The 23,199-nt window shown below is 46.0% G+C and overlaps 2 protein-coding genes and 1 long non-coding RNA gene across 5 annotated transcripts; 1 reads left to right on the top strand and 2 right to left on the bottom strand.

Annotated features, from left to right (window-relative positions):
* Positions 1–425: 425 nt before the first annotated feature.
* LOC307207023 (uncharacterized protein) lies at positions 426–8,333 on the bottom strand. 2 transcript variants are annotated; one of them, XM_079960670.1, is made up of 4 exons: positions 8,118–8,333; positions 5,405–5,773; positions 4,095–4,281; positions 426–2,216 (listed from the first exon to the last, which is right to left on the bottom strand). In XM_079960670.1, the coding sequence occupies exons 1-4, from the start codon at positions 8,298–8,300 to the stop codon at positions 547–549; spliced, it is 2,409 nt and encodes an 802-aa protein (XP_079816796.1). In that variant the 5' UTR covers positions 8,301–8,333; the 3' UTR covers positions 426–546. The 2 variants fall into 2 exon arrangements, with proteins under 2 accessions (XP_079816796.1, XP_079816797.1); XM_079960671.1 differs by lacking the exons at positions 5,405–5,773; positions 8,118–8,333 and adding an exon at positions 6,359–6,477.
* On the top strand, positions 5,783–21,457 carry LOC307209201. The gene is made up of 2 exons (XR_013835415.1): positions 5,783–6,019; positions 20,100–21,457. It is a non-coding gene; the product is annotated as an uncharacterized lncRNA (long non-coding RNA).
* Positions 9,202–22,435, bottom strand: LOC307208472 (uncharacterized protein). 2 transcript variants are annotated; one of them, XM_079963073.1, is made up of 4 exons: positions 22,220–22,435; positions 19,458–19,838; positions 17,521–17,683; positions 14,387–15,628 (listed from the first exon to the last, which is right to left on the bottom strand). In XM_079963073.1, exons 1-4 carry the CDS (start codon positions 22,400–22,402, stop codon positions 14,409–14,411), a joined length of 1,947 nt encoding a protein of 648 aa, XP_079819199.1. In that variant the 5' UTR covers positions 22,403–22,435; the 3' UTR covers positions 14,387–14,408. The 2 variants fall into 2 exon arrangements, 1 of the variants encoding a protein (XP_079819199.1); XR_013835182.1 differs by lacking the exons at positions 14,387–15,628; positions 19,458–19,838; positions 22,220–22,435 and adding an exon at positions 9,202–11,019 and having other exon boundaries at positions 17,521–17,643.
* Between the last annotated feature and the right edge of the window lie 764 nt (positions 22,436–23,199).

Here is a 23,199-nt window from a genome sequence, read left to right as displayed (position 1 = left end):
AAACGCATAAATTCTTCAGCGATCAGCCTTCTTTATGGTCCAGCTCCCACTTCCATACATCACTAAATTCATATATACGTGCATACAAATTTAAGTACAAACACTAAAATATCAATACATGTATTTACAACTGATTTCCCCCTTATGAGTTTCTTGATGTACCGTATTTTTCGCTCTGTAAGACGCACCAGACCACAAGACGCATCTAGTTTTTGGAGGAAGAAAACAAGAAAAAAAGTATTCTGAATTTCAGAAGCCAGAACAGCAAGAGGGATCGTTGCGCAGTGAAAGCAGCAATCTCTCTTGCTGTTCTGGCTTCTGGGATAGCTGCGCAGCCTGCATTCGCTCCATAAGACGCACACACATTTCCCCTCACTTTTTAGGAGGGAAAAAGTGAGTCTTATAGAGCAAAAAATACAGTAAGTAGTGAACCCTGAGTGAAAAACCCCATACATTTATATCGTTTGCCTAGTGTGAATTTGCTAATGAATATTAAGGTCTCCACTCCCTCTGAAGCCCGTTCGACATTCAATACACCTGTAGTTTTCATCGTGTGTGAGTTCGTTGATGTATTCTAAGGTGTCCACTTTGACTGTAGCTCTTTCCACATTCAATACATTTAAATGGTTTCTCCCCCGTGTGAGTTTGTTGATGTCTTCTAAGGTGTCCACTTTGACTGAAGCTCTTACCGCATTCCATACATTTAAATGGTTTCTCCCCTGTATGACTTCGCTGATGACTTTTAAGTGCCCCACTTCGACTGAAGCTCTTTCCACAATCCATACATTTAAATGGTTTCTCCCCTGTGTGAGTTCGTTGGTGTATTCTAAATGATTCACTATAACTGAAACTCTTTCCACATTCAATACATTTAAATGGTTTTTCCCTCGTGTGAATTCGTTCATGTAGTCTAAGTTTTACATTAACACTGAAGCTCTTTCCACACTCAAAACATTCAAATGGTTTCTCCCCTGTGTGAGTTCGTTGGTGTCTTCTAAGTGCTCCACTTTCACTGAAGCTCTTTCCGCATTCAATACATTCAAATGGTTTCTCCCCTGTGTGAGTTCGTTGATGTATTCTAAGTGCTCCACTTTCACTGAAGCTCTTTCCACATTCAATACACTTAAATGGTTTCTCCCCTGTATGAGTTCGTTGGTGTATTCTAAGTTTTCCACTAACACTGAAGCTCTTTCCACACTCAAAACATTCAAATGGTTTCTCCCCTGTGTGAGTTCTTTGATGTATTCTAAGTGCTCCACTTTCACTGAAGCTCTTTCCACATTCAATACATTTAAATGGTTTCTCCCCTGTGTGAGTTCGTTGATGTCTTCTAAGTGCTTCACTTTTGCTGAAGCTCTTTCTACATTCAATACATTTAAATGGTTTTTCCCCTGTGTGAGTTCGTTGATGTATTCTAAGTGCTCCACTTCCACTGAAGCTCTTTCCACATTCAAAACATTTAAATGGTTTCTCCCCTGTGTGAATTCGTAGGTGTATTCTAAGTTTTCCACTTTCACTGAAGCTCTTTCCACATTCAGGACATCTAAATGGTTTCTCACCTGTGTGAGTTCGTTGATGTAGTCTAAGGTGTTCATATCGACTGAAGCTCTTTCCACATTCAATACATTTAAATGGTTTCTCCCCTGTGTGAGTTCGTTGGTGTATTCTAAGTGTTCCGCTTTTTCTGAAACTCTTTCCACATACAATACATCTAAATGATTTCTCCCCCTTGTGAGTTCGTTGATGTCTTCTAAGTTTTCCACTTTCATTGAAGCTCTTTCCACATTCCATACATTTAAATGGTTTCTCCCCTGTGTGAATTCGTTCATGTAGTCTAAGTTTCCCAGGTTCACTGAAGCTCTTTCCACACTCAAAACATTCAAATGGTTTCTCCCCTGTGTGAGTTCGTTGATGTCTTCTAAGTGTTCCACTTCGACTGAAGCTCTTTCCACATACAGTACATTTAAATGGTTTCTCCCCCGTGTGAGTTCGTTGGTGTATTCTAAGTGTTCGACTTTCATTGAAGCTCTTTCCACATTCCACACATTCAAATAGTTTCTCTCCTTTGTGAGTTTGTTGATGTATCCTCAGACTTCCACTGTGATAAAAGCACATCCCACATTCCATACATTTAAACTGTTTCTTTGTTCTTCCCAAAGAATTCACAGGTGGCTCCATAGAATTCTGACCTTCATCTTCCTCACCTGTTTGGGAGTCTGGGAGGAAAGAGAATCCTGTTAGACTTTCAAGAAAGACAAAAAGGGAACTGAACACATGTCAATCCCAATCTGTATGTTCTATCATTGTAACACCTTCATTCTCCACTATCCTCTCTAGGATCCAAATTTTATGAATGCTGATTAGACAGTGGCAAGAGCAACACATGACCACTCTATTCAAACTTAATAAAGCACCATCATTTTATAATACAGATCTATGGTGGAATTGGCTTATTAGACACATCTGTTTTTTCTTTCTGAAGTGTAGAAATGATCTCAGGCTCAAGTAACAGTATTTCCCTTGTGAAATAAATAAAACTTAAGTGGTACATGTAAATATTGCAATATATTAGAACCTAAGAAGAGCCTGCTGGATCAGGCAAAGGCCCACCTAGTCCAGCATCCTCTTCTCACAGAGTCCAACCACATGCCTGTGGGAAACCGGCAAGCAGGATTGGAGCACAAGAGTCTTCTCTGCCTTCGTGTGCTTTCCAGAAATTAGTATCAAGAAGTATTATTGCCTAGGACCACAAGGGCAGAGCAGAGACGTCAGTCTTATCCTTTTTTTTCAAGCTATCCAAGTTGCTGGCCGTCACTGTCTCCTGTAGCATAGATTCCATAGATGAACTATGCTTCTATTTATTCATCTTTGCAGCCCTTAAAAGCTAATAAATGTATTATGGCCTAAGCTTTTGTGGGCTGCAGTCTGACAAAGTGGAATATTGACCAGGAAAGCTGGCGCCACTATAAACTTCTGAGTCTCTTTGTTGGCTTTGTGTACTTATTGTGAAATTTGCACCAAGGTTGTACCACAGTATTTCCATGGAAGCTTAGGGATGGACAAAATTACAGGGTGTCAGCTCTGTGAATCTCAAGCCTCTCGTGGCTCCGCTGACAGAGCCTGAGAACGCAAGAGATGTGATTCAGTTGGAATGTGAAGCAGGGGAGGAGCAGCCAAGCTGCTGCAGGAGCAAAGAACAAAAAGCAGGAAGAGGGGGTGACGGGGGGTGGGGGCACAGACTGTTATCTCCAGTTTGAGCTCTGACACAGGGCCCCCGAAATAGCCTGTCCAAAAAATCGTAGGCTCGAGAGAATCTGCAAGAAGAGGGGAAAAGAAAGCGAAAGTGGGGGCTTCTTTGCTGGAGGGTTCGGCAACAGCAAGCTGGGATGAACAGGCCGAAGACTGAGCTCCACAGTGATTTATGAGTTTGAGATAATTACTACTGAAATTGTCTCACGTCTGTGCGGGAGAACCAAGCCATTACACAGGGGCGCTAAAATTATTATCCCACTCACTCACTCTCACAAACAACCCCAGTCTGTAAGATTGGCAAGTTTACACAATTTGCTTATAATACCATCCGCTCTTTGACTTTATATGCCCAATCCTAAGTGTAGAGCCTCCAGCCACAGGAATCGTGTATCATGATAACGGGTCCTTTGTCCCTTAACCCCACCAAACTGGGAAGGTGCATGCATCTATTGTGTTTTGATGCTGGTGGAATGTATCATTCTGACCCTGTCTATAACAAATAAGAGTAACAGAAACAATTTATGTACATTAATTATAAATAATTATGGGAAACATTTCCATTCCCCTTCACCCATTTTTCAGGATTGGTGTGCAACATCATTACCGTCAATTATTCCTGCCATGGAAATAACACCTAAGATTTCAAAGCCTTGAGGAAGAAAATCTGCCCTCACTACTTTAGGAAAAGGATTCAAGAAACAAACAGCTGCTTCGGAGAAGGCCTCACCCCTTCCTTCTTCCTGTCAGGAACTTCCTTCCATTTGTCTCCTCTCCATCTTTCCCTCTTTCTCCCTCCACCACCCATCTATCCCTGTCCCCATCTCCTCTCTCCTGGAACTCACCAGATTTCTCCAAGGGTCCTGGGAGGGAATGCTCAGAAGTTGTGGGGAGGGATGCGGGAGACAGCCTGACCAGGTCAACCGTCCACCTTCCTCCTTCCATCCTGGCCAGGGTTGCAGGTTCAGTCTCAGCTAGGTTTGCAGGTTCAGCTTCCTGAGGAGCACAGAATCCAGAGCAAGTTGCAGCTTCCTGGGAGGGAGGGAAGAAGAAGCCAAGGGAGTCTGAGAGCCCCTGCAGGGATTCTCCTGCCCAAAACATTCTGCTGCCCCTAGGGAAGCCCCAATTGGGCACCCCCTTCCCAAAAGCCCCCACCCATTTTCCGAAGGCAGCCTTTTACAAGGAAATTTTTGATGTTTTTTATTTTGTTGGAAGCTACCCAGATGGGCTGAGGCAACCCAGTCAGATAGGCAGGATGCAAGTAATAATAATCGGTGGTTTGCATCCCTGCGATGGGGTGAGCTCCTGTTGCTCGGTCCCTGCTCCTGCCAACCTAGCAGTACGATAGCACGTCGAAGTGCAAGTAGATAAATAGGTACCGCTTTGGCAGGAAGGTAAACGGCATTTCCGTGCGCTGCCCTTGTTCGCAAGAAGCGGTTTAGTCATGCTGGCCACATGTCCCGGAAGGTGTACGCCGGCTCCCTCGGCCAGTAAAGCTAGAGGAGTGCCGCAACCCCAGAGTCGGTCATGACTGGACCTAATGGTCAGGGGTCCTTTACCTTTTTAAGCCTGTCCTGCTAGGCATGCTGATTAGAGGCTCTGTCCAAACAACCCCTTTGAACGCAACAGGGCTTCCTGTTTTTACTATTTTTACAGTGGGAACAGTCAAACCACGAAGCCACTGATCAACCAGAGTTTCCTGTTTTCACCAAGCACAGTTTGAAGTTAGCTTAATATCCCAGCTTATTCCAAAGCTGGCAGCCGTAGTTTCTTGGTTTGGGCAAAATGGAAAGTTTGTTAGTTATGGCTCATAAGAGAGTGCCTGGTTTCATCACAGTTCACCCTCAGGGGCTGCCCAATCATGAGGTAAGCTGGGACAATTAGGTCAGGAAGCAGATGCAGGGAGATATGGGACCAGCACGTTCCCAGCTCCCCTGTTTGTTAGCCTTGCTGCCAGTGCAGGACCACAGCTGGTAAATTTGTGCAGCTACCCATTTAGAAAAGTTGGTCTAGCAAGCCTTTTTAAAGTGGATTAGAGAGAAAGTGCAGGGAGGAGGAATATTCACCACCATAGCTAAACAGAACCTCCATGTCGAGAGGCAGTGGACCTGTGACCTCCAGGTGCTGGAAACCCAGGTGAGAGGAGGGCACTTACCTTTCCCAGAAGCCCCTCAGTGTCTGGGAGCAGGGTCTGGTCTGTCCCCCCTGCTCTCCCACTGGGCCACCGACTGGCATCCGCAGCTCCCCTGAAGGAGAGGACACCATAGCTGGAGTGGGGAGGACTGGGAGCCTGTGGGGTTTCCCACCCTGAACGAGGGGGGTGCATCGTCTTCAGAAAATCCTGCTTCTGGGCATCCCAGTGCTGCTGCGACTGCTCCTCCTCTTTCTCCTGCTTAATCTGACATAAATCTGCCGGAGGCAGAAGATCCCTGATGGTCCCAACTTGGCCGGCCGGAGGTTTCTTTCCTTTGCACTCCAGTCTCTCCCTCTCCCTGGGTCCCTGCTCAATTTTTACGTCACCCTCCTGGAAAAGAAATAAACACAAAGTAAAATAAAACTCAAGAATAAAAACAAAAGCACATTTATTTACCATTTGCCAGTTTTTGAAATATATTATTACTCTTTCTATTTCTGATGTTCAGGATGTGAATGACAATCTTTATGTCACCCAAACGACTCCACCCAGGGACGAGGTGAAGTTATCCAAAGACTGGGGAAAACATCAAGGTTTATGGAAGTACAAATAATATTTGGGGGTGGGGGAACCAAGGCAGTGGGAGGGAAATCCAAAAACAACCCAGAGAGAGGACTGAGCATGTTCAGTGGACAGGGAATGCTGATCCTGGCTGCAACTTCTAGCATGTTGGAAAGGCAGCAACAGATCTTTGTATATGATTAAGGCTGTGACAGACCCACCTAACATTTAAAGTACATGGCTTCACCCAAGAAATCCTGTGAGCTGCAGTTTGTTAGGGGTGTTGAGAACTGTAGCAATAAACTACAGGTCCCATGGTTCTCTGGGCGAAGCCACGTGCTTTCAATGTATGGCATCTGCACAGCCCAATTAACTGACAAAAGGAATATTGACCAACAAAATCAAAGAACTCACTCCAAAATATTTTAAATTTGATGGTCACAAACTCTCTTGACTGAAGACACTCTAACTTGCAGTCCATTGGCTGCATATGGTTTGCCAAGCCTCAGAGTGTGTCCTGCTAGTCCCTGCCGTTTCCATCTGCTGATCTGATCATAGGATGAAGATCTGTCTGTCCTGGAGAGAAAGATGCCTAAAGGGCCCTTGGAGAGATTTTTTCAACTCCAATTTCACCACAAACCAGCACAGTGCTGAAATGGTGTAAAAGCCCTGATCTGGAAATAAATGATCCCTCTGGCTGCTCTTTAAAGAGGATTTCTAAAGAACAATCAGAAGGGTGTTTTTTCCTAGAACTCATTGCTAATTCAGCAGGGTCTCCTCCACCCCAGGACTGGGGTTGGAAGGTCTAAACATGCTGATTGTGTTTGCAAGACTTGTATGTATGCTAGATGGCATGTCTGGTGAGTGTGTGCAGCACCTCTGGCGTGTGTGCATGTGACTTTATGGTCTGCACCTCTTTTCTGTGTGTGCATGCATGTGCATACATTGGCCACAAAGCTCACTGGAATGTGGCCTCCAGAATAAATGCAGCTTTAAGCCCATAAATCTTCTGTTCCTCCTGCTCTATAGGAAAGAACAATCAAATCTGAGACTATCAGGAGGAGAGAACCGGATCTACAGATTTAATGTTCTCAACATCCTATGGACACAAATTGCAATGAGATTTTTCTCTAATTACTAATTAGATTTTTTTCTTAAAAATATGAAGCAGTATAGAAATGAAAGGAGTAATAATCTGAACATGAATAGCTAATTTCAATTTCGCCTTCCTCAGTCTTTAACAATACTGTCTTCAATGTTTTTATTATCATTAATTCATTTCCATATGCCACACTTCTTAAGAATCCTCCTTTCCTCTGCATTCTCAAAACTGTCACCCACTTCAACCCTCAGCCTTCTTCTGAAAACTCAGGTGTATTACTGAGGTAGGTGGAAATAAAACAATTAATGAGACAGGTTTAAGCCTGTCTCACTTATTCACACGCAGACACAAGAGGTCACTAGCTTTGATAGTTTGGGGAAAGATCAGATGCATTCTCCGGGGAAAAGATCTATTAGCTGTTTTATTAGCCGTGACAGAACAACAGAACCTCCATGTGTAGGCACAGTGTACCTTGATTTGGGGAAGACAAAAGAAGCCATTTCCTTGCTAAATGAATCTGATGCACATCATTGCCACAAGATGCGGTGATGGTGGTGGCGGCAAAGAGAGCTTTAAAAGGCGACCAATTCACGAAGGAGGGCAATAGGTTTATCAATGGCACTGGCAGAGGAAGGGGGGGCAGGAGGGGCTGGAGAGTGAGAGGGACACCTCCCTGCTGCACTGCTCTTCCATTCCCCCCCCCTGCCTCCCCTTCCCTCTCCGCCGTGGGGAGGACCCTGGAAGAGGACGGGGCTCCCTGCAGAGGGACAGGGAGAGGGGCGGCAAAAGCCCCAGCTCCGCCGCTGATCCGTGAGCGACTCTATGCATCGTCCACCGGGAAGCAGCAGCTGCCTTGGAGCCCTCATTCTGCCCCTTGAGCTCCGGACTGAAGGGAGCAGCTCCCCAGGGTCTCCGGCAGGGTCCGTGCCAGCCTGAGCCAGAGATGTTTGCCCCTGTGCCCTCCTGCAGATGCCCTGCCCCTCAGCTGCGCCCCTTCCCCTTCCTGCCCGCTTGGGGGGGGGCGCCCTGCAGCCTCTGACTCCGCTCGGGGCCTGATCCTGCCAGGCCCACCTGCTCTCCGCCTCCTGCACCTCGGACTCCTCGCTCCGTCCCTGCAGCGGAATCCGGCTCCTCTCCGGGGAAACTCGCCAGGCCACGGGGCCGCTGCTCCTCCGCTCTCCTCGGCGGGGGACAGGAAAGTGCAGCCGCTCTCGAGTCCCCCTGGCTGGCCCCCTTTCCTGCCTCTCTGGGCATCGGAGCTCGCTGGCTGTGGGTTGGGCCCTGGGGGGCTGCGAGGCTGGATGCGCCCCCTTGCGCTGTCCCTCAGAATTTATTCTATCATTGGAATCTACCTGGCATCTTATATGCTATCCAGAATGTTGCACAAATAAATCTCCCTGTGATCTGATGTGCAATCAATCACAATCTGATGTGCAATCCTCATCAGTAAATATTTTCAGAAAGCTGGGACGATGCCACCCTGCAGCCATAGCTGTCAACTTTCAGATTTGAAAATAAGGGATCAGCAGACTCGAAAATAAGGGATCAGCAGCCTCACCTCTCCCGGGTACAGTCTACAGGATATCTAACAGCCCGGGATAGCAGCGGGAAATGGCACTGGAATAAGGGAATTTCCCGCAAAAAAGGAGGATTGACAGCTATGCCCGCAGCCCGAATGGGTAGCTGGAGGAGGCAGTCCAGTTCCAGATCCCATGGTTGGGATCATGCAATCACTTAGCTCCAGCAACCGACCTTTCCAAACCCTCCAATATTTCTCTGATGAAAATAGGGACATCCCTTTCCTATTTATACACCGCACATCTTATTGCATTGCCCCAGCCACTCTGGGAAGTTTCCAACATATATAAAAAACATAATAAAACATTAAATATTAAAAAACGTTCCTATACAGGATTGCCTTCAGAGGGCTGGGGGTTGGATAACTCCATTCTCTAATTCTAAACAGTGGCACTTGGAGGGTTTCTCTTTCCCTGCTTTTTCATTCACTGCCTCTGGTCTCCTGCATCCATTTAGCAGAGGAGGGGAGCCTTTTTGGCCTTCATACTTCTCCACCCCCCACCCCACCCCCAGTATAACCAAAAGCGCAATATAACCAAAAACACACACACCATTTGGGAGTGAGGACCAAAAAAAATAAAATCGTTTTATATATTTTATTACTTATTTTTGCATTTCAATCTACTGTATCTATAAATTTTATTGTTTATAGCCAATGGCCACCACAATACGAGCACAAATCACACAGCTGCAAAACAAAAGACATTGCATGCACCAGACCAGGATAAATCTATAGCGTCCAAAAATTATTTTCACATTTGTTTCAATGGGAAGGATATAGGGCAGCAGAGTGCAGGTGGTGAGGTCCAGATTAGAGTTTCTATCATCCTTGACTGTCTGCCCTGCTGGCTGAAGCTGATGGGAACTGGACAACAACATCTGGGGACATCTCAATGACTATTCTGTGATATACAAAATCTTCAAAGGATTAAGGCACTGATCCAGAAGAGAATGGACTGAGAAGAGGCCCCACTGAATTAGCTGAAGTGAAACAGAGGAAGATCATTTAATAATAATAATAATAATAATAATAATAATAATAATAATAATAATAATAATTTATTATTTATACCCCGCCCATCTGGCTGAGTTTCCCCAGCCACTTTGGGCGGCTTCCAATCAAGTGTTAAAAACAGTACAGCATTAAATATCAAAAACTTCCCTAAACAGGGATGCCTTCAGATGTCTTTTAGGATAGGATAGGTGCTTATTTCCTTCACAACTGAAGGGAGGGTGTTGGCTCCCTAACTATAAGCTACTCTGTTTGGATATCATAAAAATTCACAGAAAGACAGACTTTAATGTTGTATACAGTGTAAGGTTGGGGAATTGAGAGGTGGGGAGAGCAAGCGGGGGGGGAGGGGTAGTACACTTTCATTATTTTACAAAGTTCATATGCAAGGTGTTTGTGTCAGTGTGACATGGGTGGGTTCTCTTCCTTTTCATTTATTAGTTTTCATTGGCAGTGAGATAGATTGGGGGCCCCAGGGCATAGTTGGTTGCCTTCAGTGACTGCAGTAAAGGTGGCGGAGGCTGAACCATTTTGAGGAAGAGATTGTTGTAATTCTTGGTTTGGTCCTTCAAGTAAAGGTAAAGGTAAAGGGACCCCTGACCATTAGACCCAGTTGTAGACAACTCTGGGGTTGCGGCGCTCATCTCGCTTTACTGGTTGAGGGAGCCGGCGTACAGCTTCCGGGTCATGTGTCCAGCATGACTAACCTACTTCTGGTGAACCAGAGCATCGCACAGAAACGCCATTTACCTTCCCGCCAGAGCGGTACCTATTTATCTACTTACACTTTGATGTTCTTTCGAACTGCTAGGTTGGCAGGAGCAGGGACCGAGCAACGGGAGCTCACCCCGTCGCAGGGATTCAGACCTTCTGATCGGCAAGCCCTAGGCTCTGTGGTTTAACAACCAGCACCACCCGCGTCCCTTCAAGTACTTGTTGAAGTACTTGTTTGAAGTACCCTTCAAGTACTTGCTGTTAAAGTTGTTCCATGGAATTCCTGATCTGGACCTTGTGTGGAAATGAATTCTCTCCATCACAAAAATAAGTTTTGAAGCTTTACCGCAGAACAGTCTTAAACAGTCTAACAATAAGATAAGCATCATAATGTAGCACATTGCAAACAATGTCCAGTCCTTTATGTAATTCAGTCAGTTTTCCTATCCCTGGTCCCAGAGGGAGATCCTAAGCTTCTTCAACTTTGCATGACTTATTTGCAACTGCTGCTGCTGCTTCTCCTAGCCATCTCCAGCAAGAACACACTGGCTTCTCAAGTTTAAGCTTCCTTCCGTGAGAGCTCTGCAGCTTATGCCTCCAGCGATGAGTTATGAGGAAAGATCCAGCCTCCTCTGAGGCTTCTGTCAGTGTGGAACCTCTTGCCTAAGTCTAAGAGAAATTTCCCTTTATAGTATTTTTATTACAATGCATTCAAGCACAGCATTAAGGTAAAGGTAAAGGTACCCCTGCCCGTAGGGGCCAGTCTTGACAGACTCTGGGGTTGTGCGCCCATCTCACTTAAGAGGCCAGGGGCCAGCGCTGTCCGGAGACACTTCCGGGTCACGTGGCCAGCGTGACATCGCTGCTCTGGCGAGCCAGAGCCGCACACGGAAACGCCGTTTACCTTCCCGCTGGTAAGCGGTCCCTATTTATCTACTTGCACCCGGGGGTGCTTTCGAACTGCTAGGTTGGCAGGCGCTGGGACCGAGCAGCGGGAGCGCACCCCGCCGCAGGGATTCGAACCGCCGACCTTTCGATCGGCAAGCCCTAGGCGCTGAGGCTTTAACCCACAGCGCCACCTGCGTCCCCCAAGCACAGCATTATATGTACATTCAACTTATAGCACTTGTTCCCTTCCAAGTAACAATGACACTTACAAACAGGTTGTCACTTTCTTTTTCTATGTTTGCTTCGTATGCCCCAATGTTCTCTCTCTTTCCCCTCAAATGCTCCAGGCGACCACAGATGAGTGTCTAAAGAGAAACCAAAAGCTCAGAGTTTGGGGGTGGGGTGAAGCCTTGAACATCAGGTTGCCTCCTAGTGCCTGGGGGGCCAGCTATTAGATTTCTATTTGGTAAGTGTTGTAGGAGTTTAAAGGTTTTTTTTAGCCCTATATTTAAAAAAACAAGGCTCTTGTGAGATGTTTCATTATTTTGTTATTCTGACATTGCATTGCACAGGAGCACCTTTGCACAGCTGTTTGATTTTTTTTTATGAAAAAAGAATAAGAATGCATTCTAAAGGGTTTCTTTAGAAGCAGAACAAGTATTTTATTTTTAATAACAGAGGAAATGATGCCCAATTCTTAGTGCTCATCCTGGCTTTAAGATTAGCAGTCACAAAAACCCTCACAAAAAGCTATGAAATGATTTTGTTAGCAAGATTCAAGGTTAATTCCTGCCTTGTATTCCTGGGCTGCCTCTTCCTTGAGAACCAAAATTTTAAAAGATGATGCTGTTAAGGTGCTAGACTCAATATGCCAGCAACTTTGGAAAACTCAGCAGTGTTCAGAGGATTGGAGAAGGTCAGTCTACATCCCAATCCCAAAGAAGGGCAGTGCCAAAGAATGTTCCAACTACCGCACAATTGCGCTCATTTCACACGCTAGCAAGGTTATGCTTAAAATTCTACAAGGCAGGCTTAAGCAGTATGTGGACTGAGAACTCCCAGAAGTTCAAGCTGGATTTCGAAGGGGCAGAGGAACCGGAGACCAAATTACAAACATGCGCTGGATTATGGAGAAAGATAGGGAGTTCCATAAAAACATCTACTTCTGCTTCACTGACTACACAAAAGCCTTTTGACTGTGTCAACCACAGCAAACTATGGCAAGTTCTTAAAGAAACGGGAGTGCCTGATCACCTCATCTGTCTCCTGAGTGTTATGGAAAAATATAGGTGTGAGGCTGTTCAGTCAAACCAGCTCATTGGGAAGAGCCCGCAGGTCCCTTGCGGAATAAAGGAAGGAATCCAGCCACCAACTGGAGCAAATAGCTGTAGACCAAAGTTTATTGCGCAACAGGTTCAAAGAGGAATTTTGGACCCCAAGCATGGGGTGACAAAGACTTTTAAAACTTTCCCACCATATCCCAGAATACAGTTTGTAGAGCATCATTGCTACATGATTGTTACATCACTGACATGTCACAATAGCGGAGGGGTAGACAGGGGTTACACTAGTCTAACCTTGGCAAACATGTCCAGACAAGTCCTTGATAAAAGATTAGCATAAGCATGCCCATGTCAGGGCAAGACTCAGGTATAAGATTAGCATAGGCAAACGCCTCTGAAGGCCCATCACCCAAAGTACAATAGAACTTCCTTTGCATGTCTGGCCCCTTGGCAAGTTTGGTGATGGGATTAGGCTTTTCTTGGCCCAGCTCAGCAATTGTCACCCCTGGACACATCCTGGAGTCTTTTCTCAAGGGAAAAATAGCTTTGGAATGGAGGAAACTGGCAAAGGAGTTGATTTTATATTATTTTTAAAGCTAGGTACCGTATTTTTCGCTCTTTAAGACGCACCAGACCACAAGATGCACCTAGTTTTTGGAGGAGGAGAACATGAAAAAAAGTATTCTGAATCTCAGAAGCCAGAACAGCAAGAGGGATCGCTGCGCAGTGAAAGTAGCAACACCTCTTGCTGTTCTGGCTTCTGTGATAGCTGTGCAGCCTGCATTCACTCCATAAGACCCACACACATTTTCCCTTACTTTTTAGGAGGGAAAAAGTGAGTCTTATAGAGCAAAAAATACGGTAACTTCCCTGAGCTGTCAAGTTGAAAGGATACATTCAGGCATAATATCTGTAACATTTAATAACTTTAAAGATGTGCCCCCTGATTTCCTTAACATAAGAAATCTATATGTGGGACAAGAAGCTACAGTTAGAACTAGATATGGAACAACTGATTGGTTCAAAATTGGGAAAGAGTACAACAAGGCTGTATATTGCTCCTCGCTTATTTAACTTATATGCGGAATTCAACATGCGAAAGGCTGGAGTGGATGAATCCCAAGCCAGAATTAAGATTGCCGGAAGAAATATCAACAACCTCAGATATGCAGATGACACAACCTTGATGGCAGAAAGCGAGGAGGAATTAACCTCTTAATGAGGGTGAAAGAGGAGACCGCAAAATATGGTCTGAAGCTCAACATCAAAAAACCAAAGATCGTGGCCACTGGTCCCATCACCTCCTGGTAAATAGAAGGGGAAGAAATGGAGGCAGTGAGAGATTTTACTTTCTTGGGCTCCATGATCACTGCAGATGGTGACAGCAGTCAAGAAATTAAAAAGCGCCTGCTTCTTGGGAGAAAAGCAATGACAAACCTAGACAGCATCTTAAAAAGCAGAGACATCACCTTGCCAACAAAGGTCCGTAAAGTAAAAGCTATGGAAGGCTGATCGCCGAAGAATTGATGCTTTTGAATTATGGTGCTGGAGGAGACTCTTGAGAGTCCCATGGACTGCAAGAAGATCAAACCTATCCATTCTGAAGGAGATCAGCCCTGAGTGCTCACTGGAAGGAAACATGCTGAAGCTGAGGTTTCAATATTTTGGCCACCTCATGAGAAGAGAAGGCTCCCTGGAAAAAGTTGTTGATGTTGCAGCCCCAGGTAGAGTGTGTTAAAGTAACTGCTGCGAAATGTGGCACCAGACTGCTTTCTTTTGACACCAAGGGGAACTCCTCTTCTGGGGCTGAAAGCATTGGCATGGTTTGATTTTGTCAGTATTGCAAGGAAGCATAGAAGGAAAGGTAAAAAACACCTATACGGTTTATTAAAGTATCTGTGATTTTCCCCCTGTGTGAGTTTGTTGATGTCTTCTAAGTTTTCCACTTTCACTGAAGCTCTTTCCACATTCAATACATTCAAATGGTTTCTCCCCTGTGTGAGTTCGTTGATGTCTTCTAAGTTTTCCACCTTCACTGAAGCTCTTTCCACATTCCATACATTTAAATGGTTTTTCCCCTGTGTGAGTTCGTTGGTGTACTCTAAATTCTCCACTTTGACTATAGCTCTTTCCACATTCCATACATTTAAATGGTTTTTCCCCTGTGTGAGTTCGTTGGTGTACTCTAAGTTCTCCACTTCGACTGTAGCTCTTTCCACATTCCATACATTTAAATGGTTTCTCCCCTGTGTGAGTTTGTTGGTGTATTCTAAGTGATCCACTATAACTGAAGCTCCTTCCACATTCAAAACATTTAAATGGTTTCTCCCCTGTATGAATTCGCAGGTGTATTCTAAGTGATCCACTATCACTGAAGCTCTTGACACAATCCACACATTTATATGGTTTCTCCCCTGTGTGAGTTCGTTGGTGTATTCTAAGTGTCCCACTTCGACTGAAGCTCTTTCCACAATCCACACATTCAAATGGTTTCTCCCCTGTGTGAGTTCGTTGATGTATTTGAAGTTTTCCACTTTCACTGAAGCTCTTTCCACAATCCACACATTTAAATGGTTTCTCCCCTGTGTGAGTTCGTTGGTGTATTCTAAGTGATCTACTATCACTGAAGCTCTTTCCACATTCCATACATTTAAATGGTTTTTCCCCTGTATGAGTTCGTTGGTGTATTCTAAGGCCTCCACTTCGACTGTAGCTCTTTCCACATTCAATACATTTAAATGGTTTCTCCCCTGTGTGAGTTCGTTGGTGTATTCTAAGTGATCCACTATCACTGAAGCTCTTTCCACATTCTATGCATTTAAATGGTTTTCCCCCTGTGTGAGTTTGTTGGTGTATTCTAAGTTTCCCAGTGGTACTGAAGCTCTTTTCACATTCAATACATTCAAATGGTTTCTCCCCTGTGTGAGTACGTTGGTGTATTCTAAGTGCTTGACTATGACTAAAGCTCGTTCCACACTTCATACATTCAAATAGTTTCTCTCCTTTTTGAGTTTGTTCTTGTATCCTCAGTTTCTTTGTTCTTCCCAATGAATTGACAGGTGGCTCCATAGAATTCTGACTTTCATCTTCCTCACCTGTTTGGGAGTCTGGGAGGAAAAAAAAACCTGTTAGACTTTCAAGAAAGACAAAAAGGGAACTGAACAGATGTCAATTCCAATCTGCACCTTCTCTCATTTTAACACCTTCATTCTCCACTATCCTCTCTAGGTTCCATATTTTTTGAAAAGCAGATGAGATAATGGCAGGAGCAACACATGATCACTCGTTTCAAACTTAATAAAGCACCATCGTTTTATAATACTTATCTATGGTGGAATTGCCTTATTAGACACATCTATTTTTTTCTTTCTGAAGTGAACAAATGATCTCAGGCTCGAGTAAGTGTCTCCATTGTGAAATAAGTAAAACTTAAGTGGTACATTTAACTGTAAAAATATTGCAATATATTGGAAGCTAAGAAGAGCCTGCTGGATCAGGCAAAGGCCCACCTAGTCCAGCATCCTCTTCTCACAGAGGCAAACAAGATGCCTGTGGGAAACCGGCAAGCAGGATTGGAGCACAAGAGTCTTCTCTGCCTTCCGGTGCTTTCCAGAAACTAGTATCAAGAAGCATTATTGCCTAGACCACGAGGGCAGAGCAGAGACGTCAGTCTTATCCTTTTCTTCAAGCTATCCAAGTTGCTGGCCATCACTGTCTCCTGTAGGATAGATTCCATAGATGAACTACGCTTCTGTTTATTCATCTTTTGCAGCGCTTATAAGCAGATAAATGTATTATGGCCTAAGCTTTTGTGGGCAGCATTCTGGGAAAGTGGACTCTTGACCAGGAAAGCTGGTGCCACTATAAACCTCTGAGTCTCTTTGTTGGCTTTGTGTACTTATTGTGAAATTTGCACCAAGGTTGTACCACAGTATCTCCATGGAAGCTTAGGGACGGACAAAATTACAGGGTGTCAGCTCTGTGAATCTCAAGCCTCTCGTGGCTCCGCTGACAGAGCCTGAGAACGCAAGAGATGCGATTCGGTTGGAATGTGAAGCAGGGGAGGAGTAGCCAAGATGCAGCAGGAGCAAAGAACGAGGAGCAGGAAGAGGGGGTACCGACGGGGGGGGGGGCAGACTGTTATCTCCAGTTTGAGGTCTGACACAGAGACCCCGAAATAGCCTACCCAAAAAATCGTAGGCTCGAGAGAATCTGCGAGAAGAGGGGAAAAGAAAGCGAAAGTGGGGGCTTCTTTGCTGGAGGACTCGGCAACTGCAAGCTGGGATGAACAGGCCGAGGACTGAGCTCCACAGTGATTTATGAGTTTGAGCAATAAACCTGAGACAATTACTACTGGAGTTGTCTCACGTCAGTGCAGGAGAACCAAGCCATTACAAAGGGGCGCTAAAAATTATTATCCCACTCACTCACTCTCACAAACAACCCCAGTCTCCAAGATTTACACAATTTGCTTATAATACCAGACGCTCTAGGACTTTATATGCCCAATCCTAAGTGTAGAGCCTCCAACCACAGGAATTGTGTATCATGATAACTAGTCCTTTGTCCCTTAAGCCCACCAAACTGGGGAGGTGCATGCATTTATTGTGTTTTGATGCTGGTGGAATGTATCATTCTGACCCTGTCTATAAATAATAAGAGTAATAGAAACAATTTAAATACATTAATCATAAATAATTATGGGAAGCATATCCATTCCCCTTCATCCGTTTTTCAGGATTGTTGTGCAACATCATTATCATCAATTATTCCCACCTTGGAAATAACAGCTAAGATTTCAAAGCCTGGAGGAAGAAAATCTTTCCCCACTACTTTAGGAAAAGGATTCAAGAAAAAAAAGAGCTGCTTCTGAGAAGGCATCACCCCTTCCTTCTTCCTGTCAGGAACTTCCTTCCATTTGTCTCCTCTCCATCTTTTCCTCTTTCTCCCTCCACCATCCATCTATCCCTGTCCCCATCTCCTCTCCCCTGGAACTCACCAGATTTCTCCAGGGGTCCTGGGAGGGAATGCTCAGAGGTTGTGGGGAGGGATGCAGGAGACAGCCTGACCAAGTCAAAAGTCCATCTTCCTCCTTCCATCCTGGCCAGGGTTGCAGGTTCAGCTTCTTGAGGAGCACAGAATCCAGAGCCAGTTGCAGCTTCCTGGGAGGGAGGGAAGAAGAAGAAGCCAAGGGAGTCTGAGAGCCCCTGCAGGGATTCTCCTGCCCAAGACATTCTGCTGCCCCTGGAGAAGTCCCAACTGGGCACCCCCTTCCCAAGAGCCTCCACCCATTTTCAAACACCTTTGCCAATTCCTTTCACCTGCCTGTCCCACCTCCCTTCCTAAGGCTGGCATTGTATGCACATTAGTGGCCCTTGGAACTTAAGAGTTAATCTGCAAAGGACTGTTCTGAACACATGGGTGGCCCTTGCATGGAGAAGAAGGAAGTCCCTTGCTTGCATCTGGACCCCCTGGGAGAGGCGGTGGATCCACTCACTGCTCCCTCTGCCCTCGCTGCCTCCTCCTCTGTCATCCTGCCCTGCAAACACCCTTTGCTGTTGTTCCTCAGGGGAGAGAGGCGGCTGATGGAAAGAGCCTTCAAACCCATCCGTTTCCTCCTCTGCTCCCCCTCCTGTCCTTTTGGAAAACAGGAGCTTTGGTCAGGAGTAAACAACTTAGATGTTCGCAAGATAAGCACTTTAGAGCATTGCTTGCTCCTACCATGTGTGAGTCTGTCTGCGTTTGGACCTAGTGGACAACATACATATTTACACCACGTGATTCCTTAAAGAGGGCAATTCTTTAAAACTGAAGGCCATTTCTACAAAATGGAAGACTTCCGAAAGCAGCCTTTTACAAGGAAATTGTTGATAGTTTTTATTTTGTTGGAAGCTACCCAGATGGGCTGAGGCAACCCAGTCAGATAGGCAGGATGCAAATCATCATCATCATCATCATCATCATCATCATCATTGCTTCCTAAGCCTGTCCTAGGACGTGGGTGGCGCTGTGGGTAAAACCACAGAGCCTAGGACTTGCTGATAAGAAGGTTGGCGGTTCGAATCCCCGCAACAGGGTGAGCTCCCGTTGCTCAGTCCCTGCTCCTGTCAACCTAGCAGTTCGATAGCACGTCAAAGTGCAAGTAGATAAATAGGTACCGCTCCAGCGGGAAGGTAAACGGCGTTTCTGTGCGCTGCTCTGGTTCGCAAGCAGCGGCTTAGTCATGCTGGCCACATGACCCGGAATGTGTACGCCGGCTCCCTCGGCCAATAAAACAAGATGAGCGCCTCAACCCCAGAGTCGGTGATGACTGGACCTAATGGTCAGGGGTCCCTTTACATTTTGGGGGCCTGTCCTGCTAGGCATGCTGATCAGAGACTCTGTCCAAACAACCCCTTTGAACGCAACAGGGCTTCCTGTTTTTACTATTTTTACAGTGGGAACAGTCAAACCACGAAGCCACTGATCAGCCAGAGTTTCCTGTTTTGACCAAGCACAGTTTGAAGTTAGCTTAATATCCCAGCTTATTCCAAAGCTGGCAGCCGTAGTTTCTTGGTTTGGGCAAAATGGAAAGTTTGTTAGTTATGCCTCATAAGAGAGTGCCTCGTTTCATCACAGTTCACCCTCAGGGACGGCCCAATCATGAGGTAAGCTGGGACAATTAGGTCAGGAGGCAGATGCAGGGAGATATGGGACCAGCACGTTCCCAGCTCCCCTGTTTGTTAGCCTTGCTGCCAGTGCAGGACCACAGCTGGTAAATTTGTAAAGCTACCCATTTAGAAAGTTTGGTCTAGCAAGCCTTTTTAAAGTGGATTAGAGAGAAAGTGCAGGGAGGAGGAATATTCACCACCATAGCTAAACAGAACCTCCATGTCGAGAGGCAGTGGACCTGTGACCTCCAGGTGCTGGAAACCCAGGTGAGAGGAGGGCACTTACCTTTCCCAGAAGCCCCTCAGTTTCTGGGAGCAGGGTCTGGTCTGCTCCCCCTGCTCTCCCACTGGGCCACCAACTGGCATCCGCAGCTCCCCTGAAGGAGTGGACACCATCCCTGGAGTGGGGAAAATTGGGAGCCTGTGGGGTTTCCCACCCTGAACGAGGGGGCTGCATCGTCTTCAGGAAATCCTGCTTCTGGGCATCCCAGTGGTGCTGCGGCTGCCCCTCCTCTGCCTCCTGCTTAATTTGACATAAATCTGCCCGAGGCAGAAGATCCCTGATGGTCCCAACTTGGCCGGAAGGAGGTTTCTTTCCTTTGCACTCGAGTCTCTCCCTTTGAATGGGTCTCCTGGGTCTTTGCTCTTCCATTTTTACGCCACCCTCCTGGAAAAGAAATAAACACAAAGTAAAATAAAACCCAAGAATGAAAACAAAAGCACATTTTTTAACCACTGGCCAGTTTTTGAAATATATTATTACTCTTTCTATTTCTGATGTTCAGGCTGTGAATAACAATCATTATGTCACCCAAATGACTCCACCCAGGGACGAGGTGAAGTTATCCAAAGACGGGGGGGGGGGGGGAGGGACATCAACGTTTATGGAAGTACAAATAATATTGGCGGGGGGGGGGCGGGAACCAAGGCAGTGGAAGGAAATTTAAAAACAACCCAGTGAGAGGACTGAGCATGTTCAGTGGAGAGGGAATGCTGATCCTGGCTGCAACTTCTAGCATGTTGGAAAAGAAACAACAGATCTTTGTATATGATTAAGGCTGCAACAGACCCACCTAACATTTAAAGTACATGGCTTCACCCAAGAAATCCTGCCAGCTGCAGTTTGTTAGGGGTGTTGAGAACTGTAGCAATAAACTACAAGTCCCGTGGTTCTCTGTGGGAAGCCACGTGCTTTAAATGTATTGTATCCGCACAGCCTAAGAAACAAACTGACAAAATGAATATTGACCAAAAAATCAAGCAACCCACTCCAAAATATTTTATATTTGATGGTCACAAACTCTCTTGACTGAAGACATTCTAACTTGCAGTCCATTGGCTGCATATGGTTTGCCAAGCCTCAGGGTGTGTCCTGCTAGTCCCTGCCGTTTCCATCTCCTGATCTGATCATAGGATGAAGATCTCTGTCTGTCCTGGAGAGAAAGATGCCTAAAGGGCCCTTAGAGAGATCTTTTCAACTCCAATTTCACCACAAGGCAGCACAGTGCTGAAATGGGGTAAAAGCCCTGCTCTGGAAATAAATGATCCCTCAGGCTGCTCTTTAAAGAGGATTTCTAAAGAACAATCTGAAGGGTCTTTTTCCCACAGATTTCCTTGCTAATTCAGCAGAGTCTTCTTGTGCTCTTATTTTTCCCCACCCCAGCATTGGGGTTGGATGGTCTAAACATGCTGATTGTGTTTGCAAGACTTGTATGTATGCTAGATAGCATGTCTGGTGAGTGTGTGCAGCACGTCTGGTGTGTGTGCATGTGACTTTATGGTCTGCATCTCTTTTCTGTGTGCGCATGCATGTGCATACATTGGCCACAAAGCTCACTGGAATGTGGCCTCCAGAATCAATGCAGCTCTAAGCCCATAAATGTTTTGCTCCTCCTGCTCTATAGGAAAGAACAATCAAATCTGAGACTATCAGGAGGAGAGAACTGGATCTACAGAGTTAATGTTCTTAACATCCTATGGACACAAACTGCAACGAGATTTCCCTTTAATTGCTTTGAGAATTTTTCCCTTAAAAATATGAAGCAGTATATAAATGAAATGAGTAATAATCTGAACGTGAATAGCTAATTTCAATTTTGCCTTCCTCAGTCTTTAACAATACTGTCTTCAATGTTTTTATTATCATTAATTCATTTCCATATGCCACACTTCTTAAGAATCCTCCTTTCCTCTGCATTCTCAAAACTGTCACCCACTTCAACCCTCAGCCTTCATCTCAAAACTCTGCTGCCTTACTAAGGTGGAAATAAAACCTTTAATAAAACAGGCTTAAGCCTCTCTCGCTGATTTACACACAGACACAAGAGGTCACTAACTTTGATAGCTTGGAAAAGATCAGATGCGTTCTCCAGAAAATAGATCTATTAGATGTTTTATTAGCCTTGACAGAACAACAGAACCTCCATGTGTAGGCACAGTGTACCTTGATGTGAGGAAGGCAAAAGAAGCCATTTCCTTGCTAAATGAATCTGATGGGCATCATTACTACATGAGAAAAGAGAGCTTTCAAAGGCGATCAGACCAATTCACAAATGAGGGTGATAGGTTTATCAATGGCACTGGCAGAGGAAGGGGGGCAGGAGTAGTGGCCTGCAAAGGGTGTCAGGGGGCTGGAGAGTGAGAGGGACACCTCCCTGTTGCACTGCTCTTCCTCCTCCCCCCGCCTCCCCTTCCCTCTCCGCCGTGGGGAGGACCCTGGAAGAGGACGGGGCTCCCTGCAGAGGGACAGGGAGAGGGGCGGCAAAAGCCCCAGCTCCGCCGCTGATCCGTGAGCGACTATATGCATCGTCCACCGGGAAGCAGCAGCTGCCTTGGAGCCCTCATTCTGCCCCTTGAGCTCCGGACTGAAGGGAGCAGCTCCCCAGGGTCTCCGGCAGGGTCCGTGCCAGCCTGAGCCAGAGATGTTTGCCCCTGTGCCCTCCTGCAGATGCCCTGCCCCTCAGCTGCGCCCCTTCCCCTTCCTGCCCGGTTGGGGGGGGCGCCCTGCAGCCTCTGACTCCGCTCGGGGCCTGATCCTGCCAGGCCCACCTGCTCTCCGCCTCCTGCACCTCGGACTCCTCGCTCCGTCCCTGCAGCGGAATCCGGCTCCTCTCCGGGGAAACTCGCCAGGCCACGGGGCCGCTGCTCCTCCGCTCTCCTCGGCGGGGGACAGGAAAGTGCAGCCGCTCTCGAGTCCCCCTGGCTGGCCCCCTTTCCTGCCTCTCTGGGCATCGGAGCTCGCTGGCTGTGGGTTGGGCCCTGGGGGGCTGCGAGGCTGGATGCGCCCCCTTGCGCTGTCCCTCAGAATTTATCCTATCATTGGAATCTACCTGGCATCTTATAAGATATCCAGAATGTTGCACAAATAAGTCTCCTTGTGATCCGATGTGCAGTCACTGGTTTCCTTATCAGCAAATATTTTCAGAAAGCTGGGACGATGCCACCCTGCAGCCATAGCTGTCAACTTTCAGATTTGAAAATAAGGGATCAGCAGACTGGAAAATAAGGGATGGACAGACCCACCTCTCCCGGGTACAGTCTACAGGATATCTAACAATCCGGGATAGTAGCGGGAAATGGCACTGGAATAAGGGAATTTCCCACAAAAAAAGGGAAGGTTGACCGCTATGCCTGCAGCCCGAATGTGTAGCTGGAGGAGACAGTCCAGTTCCCAGCTCTGCTGGTTGGGATCATGCAATCACTTAGCTCCAGCAACTGACCTTTCCAAACCCTCCAGCATTTCTCTGATGAAAATAGGAACATCCCTTTCCATAAATATAATTTTCCTATTTATACACCGCACATCTTATTATGCTGCCCCAGCCACTCTGGGCAGTTTCCAACATATAAAAAACATAATAAAACATTAAAAAATGTTCCTATAGAGGATTGCCTTCAGAGGGCCGGCGGTTGGATAACTCCATTCCCTCCAACATTTCTTCAATGAAAATAGGGACACCCTAAGGAAAAGCGGAATATTCTGGGATCAAATCTGAAACCAGGACGGCTTCTCTAATTCTAAACAGTGG

Source organism: Podarcis cretensis (genome assembly GCF_951804945.1).
Source record: "Podarcis cretensis genome assembly, chromosome: 2".
Classification (NCBI taxonomy): Eukaryota; Metazoa; Chordata; class Lepidosauria; order Squamata; family Lacertidae; genus Podarcis; species Podarcis cretensis.
Note: the sequence above shows the minus strand (reverse complement) of the source record. Positions and strands in the feature narration are given on the sequence as shown.